The following is a 19,670-nucleotide window of genomic DNA, read 5'->3' as shown; positions in this document are numbered from 1 at the left end:
TAACAGTAGTAGGCCAGAATTCACAGATTTAAAGCCATTTTTATGAGTACAACGCTAACAATTCTATCTTGATGAAGTCAGGCTAAATGCATTTGCAGAAAACCATCACTACTGTGGAGAAACTGCACTGATAACACTGAAACAGCATCTGCTGTTGCTGCACATTAACGTCACAGAGCTAGACTGAAGCTTGATTTATTCATCTTGTAACTGAAAGTTGTACCCTTTGACCAATATTGATAACACTTATTACCCAAATTTGAAATCCTGAAATACCTCCTTTCTAGAATCGATATCACTGGTGTCATTTAGTGACTGATGGTCACCACTTCTGTGACTTATTTATCTCCTTTTCTTCTTCCTCCCCCAAGAATCTGAGCACACCCTTTGTGCTCTCTATATTCACTTCCCTAAGTCAGTGATTTTCAAAACGTGATCCCTGACCAGCAGCAACAGTTGTATCACCTGAAAATTTGTTAGACATGCAAATCACTCCAGCCCCACCCCTTCTTGAAGTACACCCTTCAGACAGAACGAAAATGACACCAGATAGAAACATCAATCTCTATAAAGTGGAAACAGTTATTACTCTAATAAATAATAAGATTTTTTCTTAAATCTCTTTAAAAGAAAATTGACTACTGAACCACAAATAGTAACAATGTAGTAAAAGTTTTATAAAATATGCAAAAGTAAAATGTTTGACAACAGCACAAAGATGGGGAGGGAAGAATGAAAGCACAGTATTATAAGGTTTTTATACTATATGTAAAGCAATGCAGTGTCACTTGAACACAGATTGTGAGAAGTTAAAAATGTGTATGACACACCCTAAAGTAAGCACTAAACTAACAAAAATAAGTTAACAAAGGAGATACAATGGAATCATTAAAAAATGTTCAATTAATCTAAAAAAAAGCAGAAAAAGAAGAACAGGTAGGATAAATAGGAGACAGATAGCAAAATGACAAATTTAAACCTAATCATACCAATAATCACACTAAATAGAAATGGTCTAAATACCCCCAATTAGGGCTCCCCTGGTGGCACAGTGCCAATGCAGGGGACACGGGTTCGAGCCCTGGTCTGGGAAGATGCCACATGCCGCGGAGCACCTAAGCCTGTGTGCCACAACTACTGAGCCTGCGCTCTAGAACCCGCAAGCCACAACTACTGAGCCCACGTGCCACAACCACTGAAGCCCTCGCGCCTAGAGCCCACGCTCTGCAACAAGACAAGCCACTGCAACGAGAAGCCCGCACACCGCAATGAAGAGTAGCCCCCGCTAGCCGCAACTAGAGAAAGCCTGTGCGCAGCAACAAAGACCCAATGCAGCCAAAAATAAATAAATTTAAATAAATAAATAAATAAACACCCCCAATTGAAAGGTAAAGACTGGCAGAGCGGATAAAGAAGCAAAAACTATAGGCTTCCTACAAGAAATGCATTTTAAATATAAACATAAACAGGTTAAAAGAATGGAAAAAGACGTACTGTGGTAACACTAATCTAAAGAAAGCTTGAGGGGACTTTCCCTGGTGGTCCAGTGGTTAAGACTTCGCCTTCCAACGCAGGGGGTGTGGGTTCGATCCCTGGTTGGGGAGCTAAAATCCCACGTCTCGCTAAAATTCCACATGCCTCGCTAAAATTCCACATGCCTCGCGGCCAAAAAACCAAAACATAAAACAGAAGCAATATTGTAACAAATTCAGTAAACACAAAAAATGGTCCACATCAAGAAAATCTTTAAAGAAAAAAATAAAGAAAGCTTGAGTAGCTTAATCTCCAAGTAAATTTCAAAACAAATAATATCACCTAGGATAAAGATAAGTCATTTCATAATGATAAATGGATCAACTCATAGATATGTAAAAATCCTAAACATTTATGAACCTAACAACAGAGCTTCAAAATACACAAAGCAAAATGTGACAGAAATATAAGGGGAAAAAACAGAAAAATCCACATTTATAGTCAGATATATCAATGCCTATCTCTCAATAACTGATAAAACAAGTAGGCAAAAAAGACATAGCAGACTTGAACAAACACCATCAACCAACTTGACCTGACATTTATAGAACACACCACCCAACAACAGCAGAACGCACATTCTTCTCAAGCACACATGACACATTTACCAAGACATGATATATTGAGCCAAAGAACAAGTTGCAATAAAGTATTAAAATAACTGAATTCACACAAAATATATTTTCTGAATACAAGAGAATTAAAATAGAAATAACATTAAAATATCTGGGAAATACCCAGGGAAGGAAAAAAGAAAGAAAAGGAAATACTATAGTACACCGAAATGTCCCACAGGTCATAATACTTTATATACCCATAATAACAAATACTGAAGAATTATTTAACCACAAGTTGCACTATAAACATATCTGGAGTGGAAGGGGATAGGAGAGTATGGTGTAAGAAAGCACACATTTTACACATAACAAAAAGTAAAAAATGTCTAAAAGTGATAAATCAAAAAGTAGCAATATATGTATATTAATCATAAATACACAGAGTATAAATTTAGAAGAAACAGAAGAACTGAAAGTAGCTAGCTGCTTCTGGGGAAAACTGGAGGGAGTAGGGACGTGTGGGGCATTTTGTTACATGTAATATTTTGACTATTTAAACTATGGGCATGTAGTACTTTGACAAAATAAATACTTTTATCAATAAAAGAGATTTCATCTACATCATCATCTCATTTGATTCCTAGTGAAGGACGTATAATGACCTCCATTTGACAAATGAGTTAACTGATACTGCAGTTAAGTAGCTTGCCCAAAATCAAAGCCACCATACTTTCTTTGATAAGTATATATACGACACTTATCTGGCATCATTTACACATAATTAAAGGAAGGAAAAAACATAAATTGTTTTCAGTTCTCATTTTTATTTCTGTAAATACTTTTAGTTTTTATTCTCCTCTACTGAAGATTACTAGTTTATTGGTTGCAAAGAACAAGAAGGAATATTCACAATTAACCTCCTGTTTATAATGGATTTTTAAAAGAAACTGGAACAAAGATTGATTCTTGGCAAATATGGAGAGCAACATTATACTCAAAATCCAAGATTAAACACTTCTTTTAATCATTATTTTTAATTGTGGTAAAATACACATAATATCAAATTTACCATCTCAACCATTTTAAGTGACAGTTCAGTGGCATTTTGTACATTCATCTCTAGAACTTCCCATCCTTCCCTCCCCCAGTCCCTGGCAACCACCATTCCTCTTCCTGTCTCTGAGAATTTGACCACTCTAGGTACCTCATCTCAGTGGAATCACAGTTATTTGTCCTTTTGTGACTGGCTTGTTTCACTTGGCACAATGTCCTCAAAGTTCATCCATGTTACAGCAAAACTTCTTAAAACTAGTTTCCAAAGCAGTAAAAATCAATTTCTTTGATAATGCTGTGACAAATTAAAGCACCAGTGAATTTAAGAGATACTAGTTAAGAAAAAGTGTTTCCCTCTCCTTCAACCATGATCCAGGCACAAAAGAATAAAAAGAGTAAGTCACAACTTTAAACTACCAAGAAAGGGTTTGTTGGTACTTTATAATGTGCCTGAAGGAAGGGAAAAACCCAGTTCTGTCTCTGAAAAATCCAAACAATTACTTTTCCTCTAAGGTTGTGCACTTTTATGTTGTACAGCAAAGGTCTACAAGAAAGAGTTTCTGTAAATTCACAGTCTTTGTTTTCCATATTAAGGGTGAGGCCACACAAAGACAAAAGTGTTATGTTAGGTGGTCACAAAATACTGAGTCATGGTAAATATCTTATAAATCAGAAGCGAAATAGCCTCCATTCAGTCATACAGAGCACAAGTAGAAAATACATGAAATCTGACCTTTACAATATACTTTGAAAAGGTTCCCTTGGTTGCAGTTTTTTAAAAAAACAAGCTTGTTGTGTGCCTTTCCATTCCCCTCCATTCTGTCACTCTTTCTCTACCCTGAATACCCTGCATTTATTTCCATCTAAAACTCACACAGAGGTCCCAGACAGCCTTTCAATGGAGGCACTCAACAGACAAAGGACACCAGCCCTTTGAGATATCAAAAACACCACTCTGATATTGGGGTGCGATGGTTCTCTGAATTTTGATATATGATGCAACTAGAGTCACCCACAGAATTTTAACAAGGACTGATAACCAGTAATGCCTCAAGTGTCCAGGTGTCTGACAAGCACTTAACCAAGAGCTGTGCTTTTCACAGGCTCAAAAATATTAACACCAAAAAAAAAAAAGCTTGCTTAAAACAAAGTCAGATATTTTATATGACAACTATACATTTTTAAAGTCTTTTACGCAAGACATTCATTTTTGTTTTATAAAGATTATATCATCTGGCATATCCAAAAATAAGTGATTACCACTGCTAACTAGTATAAGACTATGTCAATGATGTTTCAACACAAAATTTCCCACTGTCCAAAATTATCTGCTTCATTGCTATTTTTCTAGATACTATGCAGTTTCCCCCAACACCTCAAAAGACAAAAGTATTAAGTATCCAGCACTGCCATTACCTAAGTTCTTTTTTTTTTTTCCTGTAAGTATTTTATTTATCATTGAAGAAAACACAGCAGCAAGTTCTGTGTTGGCTTCAATAAGACCAAATAGTTAATCTTTAACATAGCTACTACACTCCAAAACTGAAGTCAACACAGTCATTACTACAAATTACTTGGTGAAAGAATCTACCCTGAAGAGAAAGGAAATTAGGAAAACCAATTTAAACAATTCCTCCAAACCACACATTTATAAATATTGTCATATTTAAAATGCTTGAAAGGCATGAATTCTCCATAAATGGAAAAGCGGTTTGCTATTGGCAACAGAAAAAACTCAGCAACAGTTTACCAAATGCTTTAAAATTTAAAAGCTGTACCTGTTTTGGATTCACACTTTAGCAGTATTCTTTTCATTACAATAATAACTGCAAATTGGTTTATATTCACCTTCTCTCAAGTAAAATCTACCGAAAATTCCTCTGTATCCGGTGTGTGTAATGTTTACTGCACTTACAGTAAACCTAAAAACTTTCTAAACTTAGTAAATAGTAAATACCTCAAAATACCTAGAGGTATGTCTCAACCACTAGTGGTGTGAGAATTGTTTCAGCTCTCTGCTTTAGCGTCTTCAAATACATTTTCTATAAGAGAATCTTACTTCATTCCAAATTAATACCAGGTATTTCGAAATCAAAAGAAAAAAGATCAGTTCTATACCAAGATACAGGTGTTACTGAATACCTGAAGAATTTCCATTTTAAATTTATTTTTTAGTTTTTCTTTTTTGTAAACAAATGATTGATGAAACAATGCAACACCTCAAATTCCAAAAAAATGGCATGGTTTTCCAACCTTCTGTGGATACGGTGCATGATCAACCTATTACATAGGATTAATACAAGTTCATGCTTTTTGTGTTATGGTGAGACATTAAATTGCCACAAAAGCTATAAGTGACACCATCTCTATTTGACACCCACCATATGTCAAAACACAATACACCTCACTCATCCCAAAAGAAAATTGAATTTATTGCTTTTGACTTTCCTTTCAATGAAGACAAATTTCGGCCTGAAGGAAGCATACAAAGTTTTTTCTCTTTTCTTCTTTAGGCTCCTCCTCTGGCAGGACTTTTTAAGAATTTTAAGAGGAGAATTTTGTCTGCTTTGTGATATCTCATAAAGCCAGACCACTTGACAGAAGAACATCATAAAAAGATCTATTCCCAGAGAGCATATATTTCTTAATATATATCTTAGGACATGAAATACTTTATCTTAAGTTGGGGGGTGGGGGGGAATATATATATATATATATATATATATATATATATATATATATATAAATAAAATAAAGACTTGTCAAGTTCAGGGGGGTTTAAAGTACTAATGATGTAGAAAACACTTTTAGGACATTTTAGTGATTCTTTAGTTGCTATATGGGATAAATCTCGTTTATAATGCAAGCCTCACATTAAGAAAAATTTTAAGATTAAAAAAATTGTAATAAATGTAACACAAAGTTGTCAACTGTACCTACTCTACCCAACAATAAATAAGCTTAAGTAACTTTGCAAAACAATCAGGAAATGAATTAATAGATGGTAAACAGAAAAAGGCATATAATCCCTTACAAATACTCACAAATGTTATAGATTTCTTTCTGGTCCCATCTTCAAGGTTACTAACAGAGCACAGTTACAATGTTAGGAGAAAGGAAATGGAGTTTGAAAGATACACATACAAGATGAAAAAACAAGCCACTTTTTACCCCCACCACTTCTGTTTACTTTGAAACTCATTAGTTCAATAGACATTTGGGATAAGCACCAGTGTTTTAGAAAGACTAAGATTTCTTCCAAATATTCCATGATCCCCATTTTCTAATACCACTTGATTAATGGAGATTTAACACTTCTAGATGTCCTAAAAACAATGTTATAAAACACTTATGACATATACTGAGTAATGGAATGGGCAGAGAAGAAATGAACAATCTAGCTTTCAGTTGCCATTAGAAGTCTAGGACCTGTGTTAAAAGTATTTTTAAGAGTAACTTTTCCTGAGGTTAATAGCTACTGTATCTTAAACCGTATTAGCCAAAGAAAACACCATTGTCATCTTATGCAAAGCTGGCAAATTCAGTGATTTCTGAAGATGCTGAATATTTTAAAAGTTATCTGTCTTGGCCTGTTAGTTCAGCCACAGCTTAGAACAGTGCTAAGGCAGCAGCAGCAGGTTTAGGCCTTAATTATCTTTACTCAGAAAACTGTTCAAACTTAAAATATTATCATTCTGGGTGTTAATCTTCAAAAATGGAGTGTGGGGCCTTTAATAATTCTGTTATAATGACTTTCTCTTAAAACTATCAGTAGGGCTTTCAAGACTTTAGGACAGTGTTAGAAATGTGTAGGTTTAGTTTAGTTTAGTCCAATTAAAGTAGCTTCCTCCAGTACAGAGCTCATTTTTCCAGAAATAATTTTTTTCAACAGGGTATACCTATATACTTTTTAATTGAATTATTCCATAGAAATATATTCCTCTTGTTCTCTCTTGCTTGTATATGTTAATAAATGTTAAAATGTTGTCTAAACCCGTTACCAGTCTTTATATGTACAACTTTCCCCTTGGTGTTTATATTTCCAAGCTTTTGATAAAGTTCTATTTTTTCCTTCAAATCAAGTCCTATGGAAAACAGAAAAAAAACAAGCACCTTCATTGCTTTCCTTCTGCCAATGTTGAATTCTAGAGTTTATGTGATATATCAGCTGAAAACAGAACTCTATTCTTTTTAGTGTAGCTATAAATACAATATTTGAATCAACTTACAAAAAGGGGTCTCCCTATGGAGTGAGTTAGTAAACTGTCAGCCTATAAAGGTCTATTCAAAGACATTTGTGCTTTAAATATTTGATGAAAGTGCTGCTAAAATTCCAAATAGTCTTAAGTCACTGATAGCTCAAAATTCTATTATCACCTAAAAATAAAGTAACATTCATACACTATGGCAAAATCTTACATTTTCCTCATAATTTTCAAGTATCTTCTGGGGGGATGTTCTCTATTACATTGAAAACTTGGCTTGATATATTAGAAAAATAAAGAGGTGAATATAGCTACAGTTTCATACATCCTCACCTTCCTAAACATGAATAATTCAAAACTTGGAAACCGCAGCAGAATTTAGTCTGCAGAAATTTAAAGGATTTTGCTAACATGTCTTGATCATGAAGAAAAAAAGTGGATTTGAAATGACAAACTTTTAAATTTATTCAGTCCATAAGGAAATTTACAAAACCATTTTTTATGAAGGTAAATATTTACCTTTCTTTCCCCCCCCCAAAAAGTGCTGAACTTTAGTAATGGCTCTTCTTTGTGAGTCAAAGAGCTAAAACCATCTCTTTTACTCCCAAATGAGTGTCAGTCCCACTCAGAGGTGCCATGTTTTATTTAGAACACACTCTTTCTCAGTAACCACTTTGTTCTAATTGGCAAGGCAAAGCCAGGTCCCTAAAGCACATAGCTCCTTACATTCAGTTTGGATTACAAAAACACACAATGAAACAAACTGCCCTGAAATGTACAAATTAGCCGTGCAGGAGTATGGGACAGGGAGGTGGAATTAGATTGTAATAGGGAACAAAATCCACAGGGAGGCTGGGGAACAAATCACTAGTGTCTCAATAAACTATACAAGGTTTCCAAATGAGCAAATACACAAGGCAGAGGACAGGCTTTTCCATAACTCAACCAAATTGCTTAAATATGGATACAACAGAACAAGACTTTTTTCCAACGCTATTATGCATACATGAGAAAATGGGAATACCAACAAGAAGGTTTAACAAATGAAACCTGCAGCTTGCACTGTCTAAATATGAAACTCATCTTTGCCTTCACACTGACAATCTGCAAAACAGCCCTGCAATTAAATCACACCTCCAAACATTTTTGAAAAAATCTTCTGAGAAGCAAAACACAGAAGACTAAATTAGAAATAGTGCATCACCATGCAGTGCAGAGAGCAAGGTTAATGAGCTAAAAGTTATACGAACAAGAACAAGAAAGATGCTAAGAAATGAAGATCTCACCACCAAAACAGAAAATGCATCAGACAAACAACACTCCCCCCATCACACATGCACACCTTTTCCCAAATTAGCCACTATGTGAAGCTTCCAGCACTGTTTCTCTGATTTTCGCGTGATATCTAAAGACAAACTGCAACTGAACTAAATAAAAGAGAACAGGAAAAGTGTGTAACCCTAATCTACACACAAATGCAAAACAATGCCACTGCTACATCTTTGCAGGGTTTTTACAGTACAACCCCATCTACACCAGCTACCTTCACTCCTGACAACATCAAATAGTGGTAGAAGACTGGGACTGGTGTGTAAACACCTAAAATCAAATTTCAGTTCTCTGCTTTAAAATTTAATCTTGGGAACATTATTTAATCCATCTGAGCTGCAGTTTCTTTACCTGTAATATGGAGATACAAAATCGCCAAAGTTGTGAGGATCAAATGGGATAATATTGTACAAAATGGCTTTAAATATAAAAGAACTGTAAAAATCTTACTTATTATTGCAATTACTTCATTTCAGGATTCTACTGCCTTTTTAAAAACATAGATATAATTTTCCAGGTACTTCCTCCATCTTATTTTACAAACAGTAATTCTTATTCCATTACTATTTTAAGTATCCTTTTTTTGGCATTCACTTTTAACATTATGCACCCTTGTTGTTTTTCTCCAAACCAGAAGTCTTGGGTTAAGGTATTTTTTTCTTCTCTGTAGCCAATATTTAGTCTAAAAAGTAAATTAAGAAATTTAAAACTTTGGTAATAGTTAAAACTATTAGCATACAGTCAGTTCTACTTTACACACTAAGACCCAGCTGAGCAGTTGGGGCTTTTAAATGACATAAAATTTTGTATCATTAAAGATCATATTTTAGCTATACGTTAATGGCCTATCATTTTTCCCACCACCCCTTCTGCGGACTAAGAATTAAGTGTAAGGGGGTTATAACCAAGAAAAGTATAAAAAAGCAACCTTATCATAACCCTCTAAATCAAGCACAAAGGAAACAGCCAGATTAAAAACTACTCTAGGGACTTCCCTGGTGGCACAGTGGTTAAGAATCCGCCTGTCAACGCAAGGGACACGGATTCGATCCCTGGTCCGGGAAGATCCCACATGCTGTGGAGCAAGTAAGCCCGTGCTCCACAGTTACTGAGCCTGCGCTCTAGAGCCCGCGTGCCACAACTACTGAAACCCATGCGCCTAGAGCCCGTGCTCTACAACAAGAGAAGCCACCGCAATGAGAAGCACACACACCGCAACGAAGAGCAGCCCCCTCTCGCCGCAACTAGAGAAAAACCCATGCACAGCAACGAAGACCCAACGCAGCCAAAAAAAAAAAAACTACTCTAAGTACCTGTAGCATGGTGGAGTCAAGACCAGTGAAGCACAAAAAAAGCCTCATGTTGCTTTCCTGAGTCTACTTGATAGCTATCCATTTTCCCACCAAACCTAAAAGGAAGCCCATAAAACTAAGTGATCGTTTTGATTTAGGTTGCATTAGACTGAGAACATGAAACATTAGCATTGAGCTCGTCACTTCTCATGTCATAGAGGGCTGACTTTATTACATGAAAAGGGGCCAACCACATCTAACCTAAGCAGGTCTCAGGACTAGGGATCTCCAAGCCTCTTTCACAGAGGAACACCCTCAGTTTAAAATTTGAGCACATACCTCTCACATGTCTTTTTGTTTTAAAAATAGTTATATACTCCCGAAGTGGATTAAATGGTGTGCCCCCTCACAAAACCACCCCCTCCCCCCAAAAAAGTCCACCTGGAACCTGTGAATGTAATCTTATTTGGAAAAAGGATCTTTGCAAATATAATTAAGGATTTTGAGATAAGATCACCCTACATGAGGGTGGGCCCTAAACCCAATGACACTCATCCTTAGACAAGACAGAGACACACAGGAGAGAAAGCCATGTGAAAATAAAAGTAGACTGGAGTAATATGTCTTCAAGCCAAGGAATGCCAAGGATTGCTGGCAGAAACCAAAAGCTAGGAGAGACATGGAATTGATTCTCTCTCAGACCCTTCAGAAGGAACCAACCCTGCTTGCTGATATCTTGATTTCAGACTTCTGGCCTCCAGAACTCTGAGAGGATAAACTTCCGTTGTCTTAAGCCATCAAATTTGTGGTAATTTGTTATGGCAACTCCGGGAAACTAACAGCAATAAGATTATATACATTATAAAAACCAACTATTTTTAAAGAATGACAAAAGTAAGCATTAGTAGAAATTCTAACATCTTCTCTTTATGCCTCAATGGACAATCCTGTGCACCGTTACAGAGACCACAGCTTTAGACCAATATGTGGGCAGAAATAAAGCCAAATAACAGAGCCAAACTATCTTAAAAGACTCAATGACTATTAAATTTCTTCCACTTAAGAATGAATGACACACGGTCACAATTTTTCTACTTAAGGCCTAAAAAAAGTTGCCTTTCTGCTACTTAAAGCACTGAGCATTTTGTTTCCCATTAGAAATGCAGCAATTATTTTTGACATAATTTCCATAACAACATCATCTTCAACACACTGCTTCATTTATCCTGACTAGCATAATAATTAACCACACAATTTAAGAATGCTTATTAGTAAGACAGCAAAGTGCTATAGACTAAGAGGTCAGAAAGGGCTGCCAGAGTTCAGCTTTGTTAATCAGTTAAGGACCTGCTGCCTGAGTTGCTTTCATTTGAGAGCAAGGAAGCTACACCACAAAGAACAGGGTTTCTAATACAGAAACAGTCTCAACATATTCAAGCAAGTGTTAAAAAAAAAAAGAGAAAACATGAGGTTATTAAAACTGTGGTATAAAAACAGTAGTTGAAAACTATTTATATGTCCATCAAACAGAGGACTAGATAAACTGGAGCATGTATAATGAAGGTGACCAATAATTTATCAACCAAACTGGGACACTGAGGAGGAGTACAAAGGGATGTTATTAATTTCACTGATATAAAAAGCATAAACTAAGACTGTTCGGGTAAATTAAGACATTTGTTATAATAGAATATTATAATAGTTAACATGAACTAGAGCAACATGTGTCAACATAATTAGTTTCTTCTGTTTTTTAATTTTATTTATTTTATTATTTATTTGGTTGCGCTGGCTCTTAGTTGCAGCAGGCGGGCTCCTCAGTTGCGGTTCGTGGGCTCCTTAGTTGTGGCATGTGAACTCATAGTTGTGGCATGCATGTGTGATCTAGTTTCCTGACCAGGGATCGAACCCAGGCCCCCTGCACTGGGAGCGCGGAGTCTTAACCACTGCGCACCAGGAAGTCCCAACATGATTAGTTTCTAAAAGCATTATTTAAAAAAATACAAGTTTATAGAATAAGTACTGTAACAAACCACTTATACATATTAAAAACAGAATCATACACTGCTTATATAAATACCTATTCATAGTAAAAAGTATAAATATAAAGATAAGAAAGATAATGATTATCTCCGAGGTAGAAAGAGGATGACTGGGGTAAAAGAAACCTATAAGATTTTAGTTCCCTTTTAAAATACGTTATAAAGCAAAATAAAAAAAACACGACAAAACGTTCGTTAATTCTGGGTTGGCTTGTGGACGTTTATTATACTACTTACTATAATATTTTGAATTTACAGACACTGACACCAGACACCCACCCACCAATGGACATAAAATGGTTCAGAGAATCTGATAAGCTGAACTGTCACTTTTTAACAAATACATGACAATGTGTGTTATACCTGAGTAGTCTTTCTTGGACTTTTCGGCTTTTAAGAAATCAGAGTATACAACAGTAATGAAGTTAACAGAATTACAAAGACATAAATACCCTATTCAAATGCTTCATTTTAAGAGCAGCAGCTGCCTTTCTTCTGGGAAAAAGTGATTTGAATAATCAAGGTATGACAAGCATACAGATTCTACTATACTGCCCAAACCTCACCATGCTATAAAATGACTCATTAGAGTGGGTGTTTTGTTTTACACTATTTTACTAATGGATATGGGGTTCCCACAATTTCTACAAGGAAACATGCATTACAAGAAGTGCTTAAAATTTTCAGATTCACTCTGTTCCTCTTACTGCAGATCCTCAAAATTCAGCTCTAACCTATAATTCTTCCCTTTCAAAAGTGACTAGAATCAGGCCACTTCTAGTCCAAACTTCTAACAGGAAATGGAAGCAGAAAGGAAATTAGAGTGTAACTCCAAAGCAGTAAGAGTTCCAGGTTCATGAGGAAACATTTTAGTTTACTTGTTATGAAATGGGAATGTTGCCCTGTTCTGGAAATTACCATGAAACTCAAGTCACCTCAAGGAAAAATGTTTGCATTTGGTTTACCATTCCATCTTATTCCCACCATTGCTGTATCACTTACCCTGGATGTCAACATTGAGATTCCCTATGCTGCTAGCTACAGCCAACTTTATTTTGCTCATTCCAGAATGAAACTAACCACTTCTGGAGTCTGTCACACATATGTAGAATGCACTTTACTTTTTAAAAATTTATAATGTTTACAATTAATTAATAATAAAAGTCTCAACATACAAAATCAAAATTAATTAAAATCCCCCCAAATACTCCTACTCTGAGACTACCAAAATTAAATTTTTCACGTACCTTCACCCAGCTTTATTCCATGCAACTATATACATATAATGTGTTGTCTAACTAAAAACAATATACAACACGTACTTCAATCAGCATTTAATTAATGTCCCTATGTTATTTATCAGCATTTAATTAATGTCCCTATGTTATCTTTAAAAGGGAAAAAAATCCCAAACAACCTAATGGCATGTTAAGAGTATAAATTACAAAACTCTATTATTCAATAATCACTTTGGATTTATATAGAAGATTAAACAGCAATGAACAAGCTTGGTAATTTTCAGATTGGACACAAAGTATGCAGCAATGAGGAAAATGAAATCTTGCTTTAATATTAGCTATTTCGATCCCTTAAAGCCTCTCGAAAGTCCATTTTAAGTTTAAAACAATAAGATAATATCAAGAAATAATAAAAGTGAAGATGAAATTACTATACAAAATTAATAATTTTCTCGAGCTGACAAAGGCTAGTAACAGAAATATATTCATTTATAAACATATTTCTCTCCAATGTTAAATATCAGAACCCAACATCTAAGATTACTCATTTGAATGGGTACCTGAAAACAGATTCCTACAAAACCAAGTACACAGTTAGCTCTACAGTCATTACTAGAATATGCTTCCTACATGACATGTATCATTTTCTTTATTTATTGCAATATTCTTCACCACTAACAAGGCACAAGGTACAACTAACCATGAAACAAAGGTAAGCTTGCTTAACTATCTTTCCATTAAGAAATACACATATTTGAAAAGTTACACTGAAACTAATTTTCAGAAAAATAACCATTAGCTTCTAATTTAAGAGACGTTTTATCTGCTTTAATTAATCTTCAACTGACAAGAGACCCCTCACACTTCAGTTCTTCTAGTCTTATTCTTGTCTTTGTATAAATCGACATAGTAATGCATTAAAAGTATTCCTTTTTAAAGGAAACATTCTGTAAAAAGTTAAAAAAAAAAAAAGCTTCTTGCACTGTGAATAATCATCCCTCCCTTATTTTTCCAATTTTATGTGAATCATGGAAGAGCAAGTTTCCTAAAAGTTAGGCTTAAATGGAACAGTATGTTCAGATCATGTCTATAGTTTAAAAAGAAATTGCTTAATTTGATTTATCAATGAAATACTTCTGTCAGTCAATAAATAACAGACATTTTAGTGTCTGTTTTTTATAGAAATTGCTGAAAATTATTAAAAACCATATACATACAGTCTAAAAGTCCACAAGACCAAACTGATTCTTTTTACACTGAGCACTTGTTAAGTTTGTCTTCTGATAAGCATCTGTCATCAGTGCTACTCAAAGAATCTTCCATCCCTTGGGACCTATCTTCAAGCTCACTCCCTTATAAAGTATAAAATATGGTCTATGGATTATAGCTACTTCCTAGTGACCAGACTCCTCTGTCCCCCACAGCAAGCATTTCCAAGGGTGGTAGAGATAATGCCACATTGCTAGAGGTGTTACTTCAGTCAGTTCTTTAAAATTTCTGCCTTCCCCACCTTGTGGTCATCCTGTTTGATGTTTCTGTCATACATACTTTTATTTAGCAAACCCATTCTGTGAAAAGCACTGCTTTATGATAGCTGGGCTTCAATACAGTAGTACAGGAGGTTGTTGTGAATTTGGTACTAAATGTCCCTAAATATCCAGACCGGTTGGTATCTAAAACTCACAAATTCAAAAATTGGGTTTGCACTCAAACAGAAAATAATACCCCAGGCATTTCTATGGCCGTAAGAGGCAAGACCACCCTTTAGATGCTATGGTTGACCTTTCATATATCTTAACATAGCTGTAGGCAATCGGGATTAGTTCATGCTTTCACACAGAAAATCGTATAATCCAAATTAGTCAATAGCTCAGAATGAACAAAGATCACAAGAAATCAGTTGGTTAACACCTTGCCTAAAGACAGAAAGGAAATATGCCCTATTCTGCAAAGAAAATGAGATCTCAAGTAACTTAATGGCTTTCCAATGAATTTCTGCAATTTGGTGGTTTTAAACTTTTTAAACCATACTCCACAGTAATATATATTTACATCACAACCCATTACATATATAAATGAAAATAACGTGTAACTCAAACAAAAGGTTTACAAACAATACTTATCCTTAGTATCTGTGACGCATTCAGACTGTTTTCTATTGTAATCAATTTTTAATTGTGGATCATGACCCACTAAATTGATTTTTCTACCCACTAATGAATCACAATACCCACAGTTTGAAAAACTGCATTAAAAAGTAGTGTTTCGACCAGTAAGTGTTTATATCACCCTAATATAACTATTAGTACCATGTCATGAAATTTTGTTCCTTTCTATTATAGATATATAGATATTTACTGATTCTTTTAGTAAAGTCATACGAAAAACAATATGAAATGTTTAATGAAAAACAGAATAGCATGACAGGTAGAATATTATAAAGGGGGTAGAAAAGCCAAAACTAGACAAGACTTTAAACATGTTTTTACTCATTTCATTCAATTTCATGTAAACAAGTTATGACAAACTCACTTTTCCACCACACAGTTTTAAAAAGGAATCCTGAAAAATCTCTTTAACCTAATGGTACACAATAGCTATTTTTAAAGTAATTTTTCCACCTTTTAAAGTACATTGTACACTTTATGACACACTTTAAAAGACTATGTAAAATCACAGTGGCTTTGGCCAAAGTAATCTTCATGTTGTCTTTCACATCTCATGCCTCTGCTACAATGCACTTCTATATTCTCCCTATCTTCATAGAGAAACAAAATACACAAATGTATCTTTAAAGTTCAATGATCTTTTTTCTCTTGAATTTCAAAAAGAACACCAAATGCTGCTTCAGCAAGCAGGACGTTATTTACAAGTCATTCCTTTCAACTGATGTTGGGGAAATCAGGAGTGTGGGGGCAAAGATAAAGAAGAAAGGAGAGAGTATTTTCTTTACACACTTGAAAATATCCTCTTAATATTTTTAAAAGCAAAAATAACTAAGCTGTGTAAAGAGTCAATGGACACAGACCACCAGAGATACAATAAATAATGATAACCATAGAAAATAAAACTGTAACAAGTCCAAAGAAATGCAAAGACCATGGCTGAACTACCTTCGCTGATACTTTTTTAAACTTTATATTTATTTAGGGACATGAGACAGTTCTTTGAGTATCTGATGTGAGCCACCTGACTCACAGGTGCCTGGCGTCTCCCACAGCCACGCTCTACTGAATTATCAGGGGGAACTAGTTCTACGTGGAGACAGACACACAACATACATTTTCTCTCATTGCTACTTCACCTTTACTACACATACATATAAACTCTCATCAGTGAGGAAGCATTTCTTCATATCTGTAATTGTAGATATGCAAAGTAAGAAAAGCACAATACATTCACTTAACATGGCAGAGATTCTGTTAAAAGTTGGATAAAAACCAAACTTACCAGTACTTTTTCTTTTAAAAACCTAAAGTATCTGACAAATTCCAGACCTTTAACAGATACAAACTGCCAGCTTCCCCAACCCTCCCAACTCCATCCAACCTATCCCCTAGTTTTAGCATAAATATAAAGGTCTAAAGCTTACACTATGATCATTTCCTTGTCCAAATAGCACAATGAATAGAAGATGAAAACTGACAAAGATTCTCTCCTTGACCAAATTCCAGCCAGGCTCCTCTGAGCCCTCTTCTCAACCAGGCCTCAACCTTGACCTATAAAAACTACCGACTCCCAACACAAATGATTTCATACACTCATATCCCCCCACATTAACAGATTTAAAAAACCACTAACACAGTTTTCAAACAGCTTAAGGCCCCTTCCCTAGGGTGATCCTAGTCCCTCTTAAAGTGCCTGTCTGAGAAAGCTCAAAGCTGCCAAAAGAATTTAAGATTTGTTCCAACAAACAGCTGACTATAGGCCCCTGACTACCCTATCTTAGAGCATTTACTAAAAACAGTTTAAAATTGTGAACCCTTCCTCTGTCCCTTTGAGATGTATGTGTATCTCCTACAACTCAATCACTCAGGAGTGTCTTTCTCAAGGACATGAAAGCCATTCCTTTAAATGTAATCATCAGGAAGAACAGGGCCTCAATCTCTGTCTCTGTAGGAGGACAAAATCCTAACTTTCCTAACGTCAATAATTGTCAACTAACAGACACTGCCAGTCTCATTTACAAAAACCAATCCTTTGTAATTTTTCTACTCCCCTGATTATACTGAGCCAAGCCAGCAACCCCTCCCCTACTCCTTCATTCTCCCTTTAAAATGTCCATTTCTCTCTGCACAAGTCCCCTCTTCCCTACTGCAGCGGTATATTACTGATTAAAATCTGTCCTTACCACTTTAACTTGTGTCCAGGTTTGTCTTAGACAAAATAAAGTAATAAAAAGTAATAAAGAATGAAACTTAAACATATCCCAATTAGCAAGACAGTTATTTTACATAAGATCATTAGATGTGAAGTTCTTTAAAAAAAAAAAACACCTGAAGGTTTTAACTTCATGAGTCATAATTCAAGGAGTCAACCAATCAGCATTTAGGGGGTGGAAAAGGCCCTTGGCAAACATCAAGCCTAAGCCCTTCATGTTACAAATGATGAATCTAACGCCCAAAGAGATTAAGTGACTTACCCAAGGTGATTTCATTGAGGGATTGGATTAGAAAGCCTAATTCAGCATTATTCTCTTCCTGACTCCAACATGAAAATATTCTTTCTCTTGTATTCTCATTGGTAAAAGCAACATTCACCATTAATCATTCAAATCAAGATCAGAAATGAACATATATATTTTACCCTGCTACAACACGAGTGTTTACAATTCCACTATATGCCAACAACTGTAAACTGAGGAAAGTTTGTTTGGTACAAGTACACACAAGATTTCATTTCACTCAGGGAAGACTGTTTCAACAGTCCTTAGCAAGTGTATGAAGCAACTTAGTGACGAGAAACTGCTTTCACACACAAGCAAATAAAACCCCATGCATAAACCCAAAAAAGGGTAGACAGTCTTAAAATAATTTAGACAGTCTTAAAAACAACCAAAAGAAGAAAATTAAAAATAAATTTAAAACCCTTTTTCTGCACTTACCAGCAAAGCATTTGGAACAGAGGTTCATAGTCTTGCTGGACCTGGGGCAAAAAGAAAGAAAGAAAAGAAAGAAGAGCTAAAAATTCAGTTATCACTCTAATCAAAACATAAAGATGTTTGAAACATAGGCAAAGAATTTCCTGGCCAGGCAACTGACCTAATAAACTAATGAGACGTCCGTCCCTAACCAGCTAGCCACCCTCCCCCACAACAAAACAAAAACAAAACAACAAAAATAAAATGCTTTTTTGTTTGTTACCTGTGAGTTAGTCAATGCTTTATTTTTTGTGACTAGCAGCTTATATGGGGCAAGTTCAGGAATACTGTAATATGCCCAGAAGATAACAGAGGAGTGAATTTATCCCACATGATTGCCACATTCCCTCTGTTTACATTAGAACATACACCACAGACTCATCACTAAAAAAAGGGAAAATTTTGTTTGTAAAGAGGTAAAACTTGCTCTTTATTTACACACTCAATTACCTCTATAACATTACTTGACCTTTTGTCCTCTTTCCCCTCATTCTAGTCCAATTTCAGATCCTGGTCATATTATGACCTTGCCATTTAAAATTCTTTCTTCAGATGTTCCCAATCAAATTATTTTTCATGTCCTTTCATCTGTTAATAATAACTACAATTCACTGAGTACTAACCTGGATGGGCACTTAACATACATTATCTTATTAATCTTCCCAACATCCCTGAGACTGGGCATTACCAGATTGCTTTGTTTCTAAAATACACCGTTTAAAAAAATCACATAAACATTTCTACAACCAGGAAATATCATACCACTGGCTACAAGTGATGAATAATTTTATGAGGAAATGTTTCCACCACCTCCTTCCAAGGTGTTATTAAATTGAGTGGTCTTCGAAATCAAGGACATAGTCATCCCCATTTAACAGGTGAGCAGCTTGCCCATGGTCACACAGCTGGGGAACTCACTGCAGAGGTATCTGACCTAAGGTCTGAGCTAACTCCAAAGGCCACCCTAACTACAAAAGCCTCCTAGAATACTCTTTGAGTAAACTGACCTATCTACAGCATCATTCCTCAGCAACTCCCCTCCCAACATCTGAGTCTTCCCAGAGCCACTCCGACACATGGAATATGGCAACAATCTTCTGCCCTCCACAGTAAATTTAACAATTAATGAAAGCCTCCCTCGGGAAGTATTCCCTGATGACTATGATTGTCTTCCAATGTACTGGGACCCAAGATCTAACTGTCAGTAATTGTCATAGGGTGATAAAATGAGGAGGGGGGGTGGGAGAGGAGGCAGGAAGGGATCACTAGTTCTCTTTCCCA

At 35.5% G+C, this 19,670-nt stretch overlaps 1 protein-coding gene across 1 annotated transcript in view; it reads right to left on the bottom strand.

Moving 5' to 3' along the window:
• The window catches only part of ZFAND3 (zinc finger AN1-type containing 3), a 326,971-nt gene that overhangs the window by 188,835 nt on the left and 118,466 nt on the right, over nucleotides 1–19,670 (bottom strand). Inside the window, exon 2 of the mRNA XM_057554383.1 lies at nucleotides 18,354–18,394. Within this exon, the coding sequence (XP_057410366.1) occupies nucleotides 18,354–18,394 (41 nt within the window). The remainder of the gene's footprint in view (nucleotides 1–18,353; nucleotides 18,395–19,670) is intronic.

Source organism: Balaenoptera acutorostrata, chromosome 10, assembly GCF_949987535.1.
Source record: "Balaenoptera acutorostrata chromosome 10, mBalAcu1.1, whole genome shotgun sequence".
In the NCBI taxonomy this organism is placed as follows: Eukaryota; Metazoa; Chordata; class Mammalia; order Artiodactyla; family Balaenopteridae; genus Balaenoptera; species Balaenoptera acutorostrata.
Note: the sequence above shows the minus strand (reverse complement) of the source record. Positions and strands in the feature narration are given on the sequence as shown.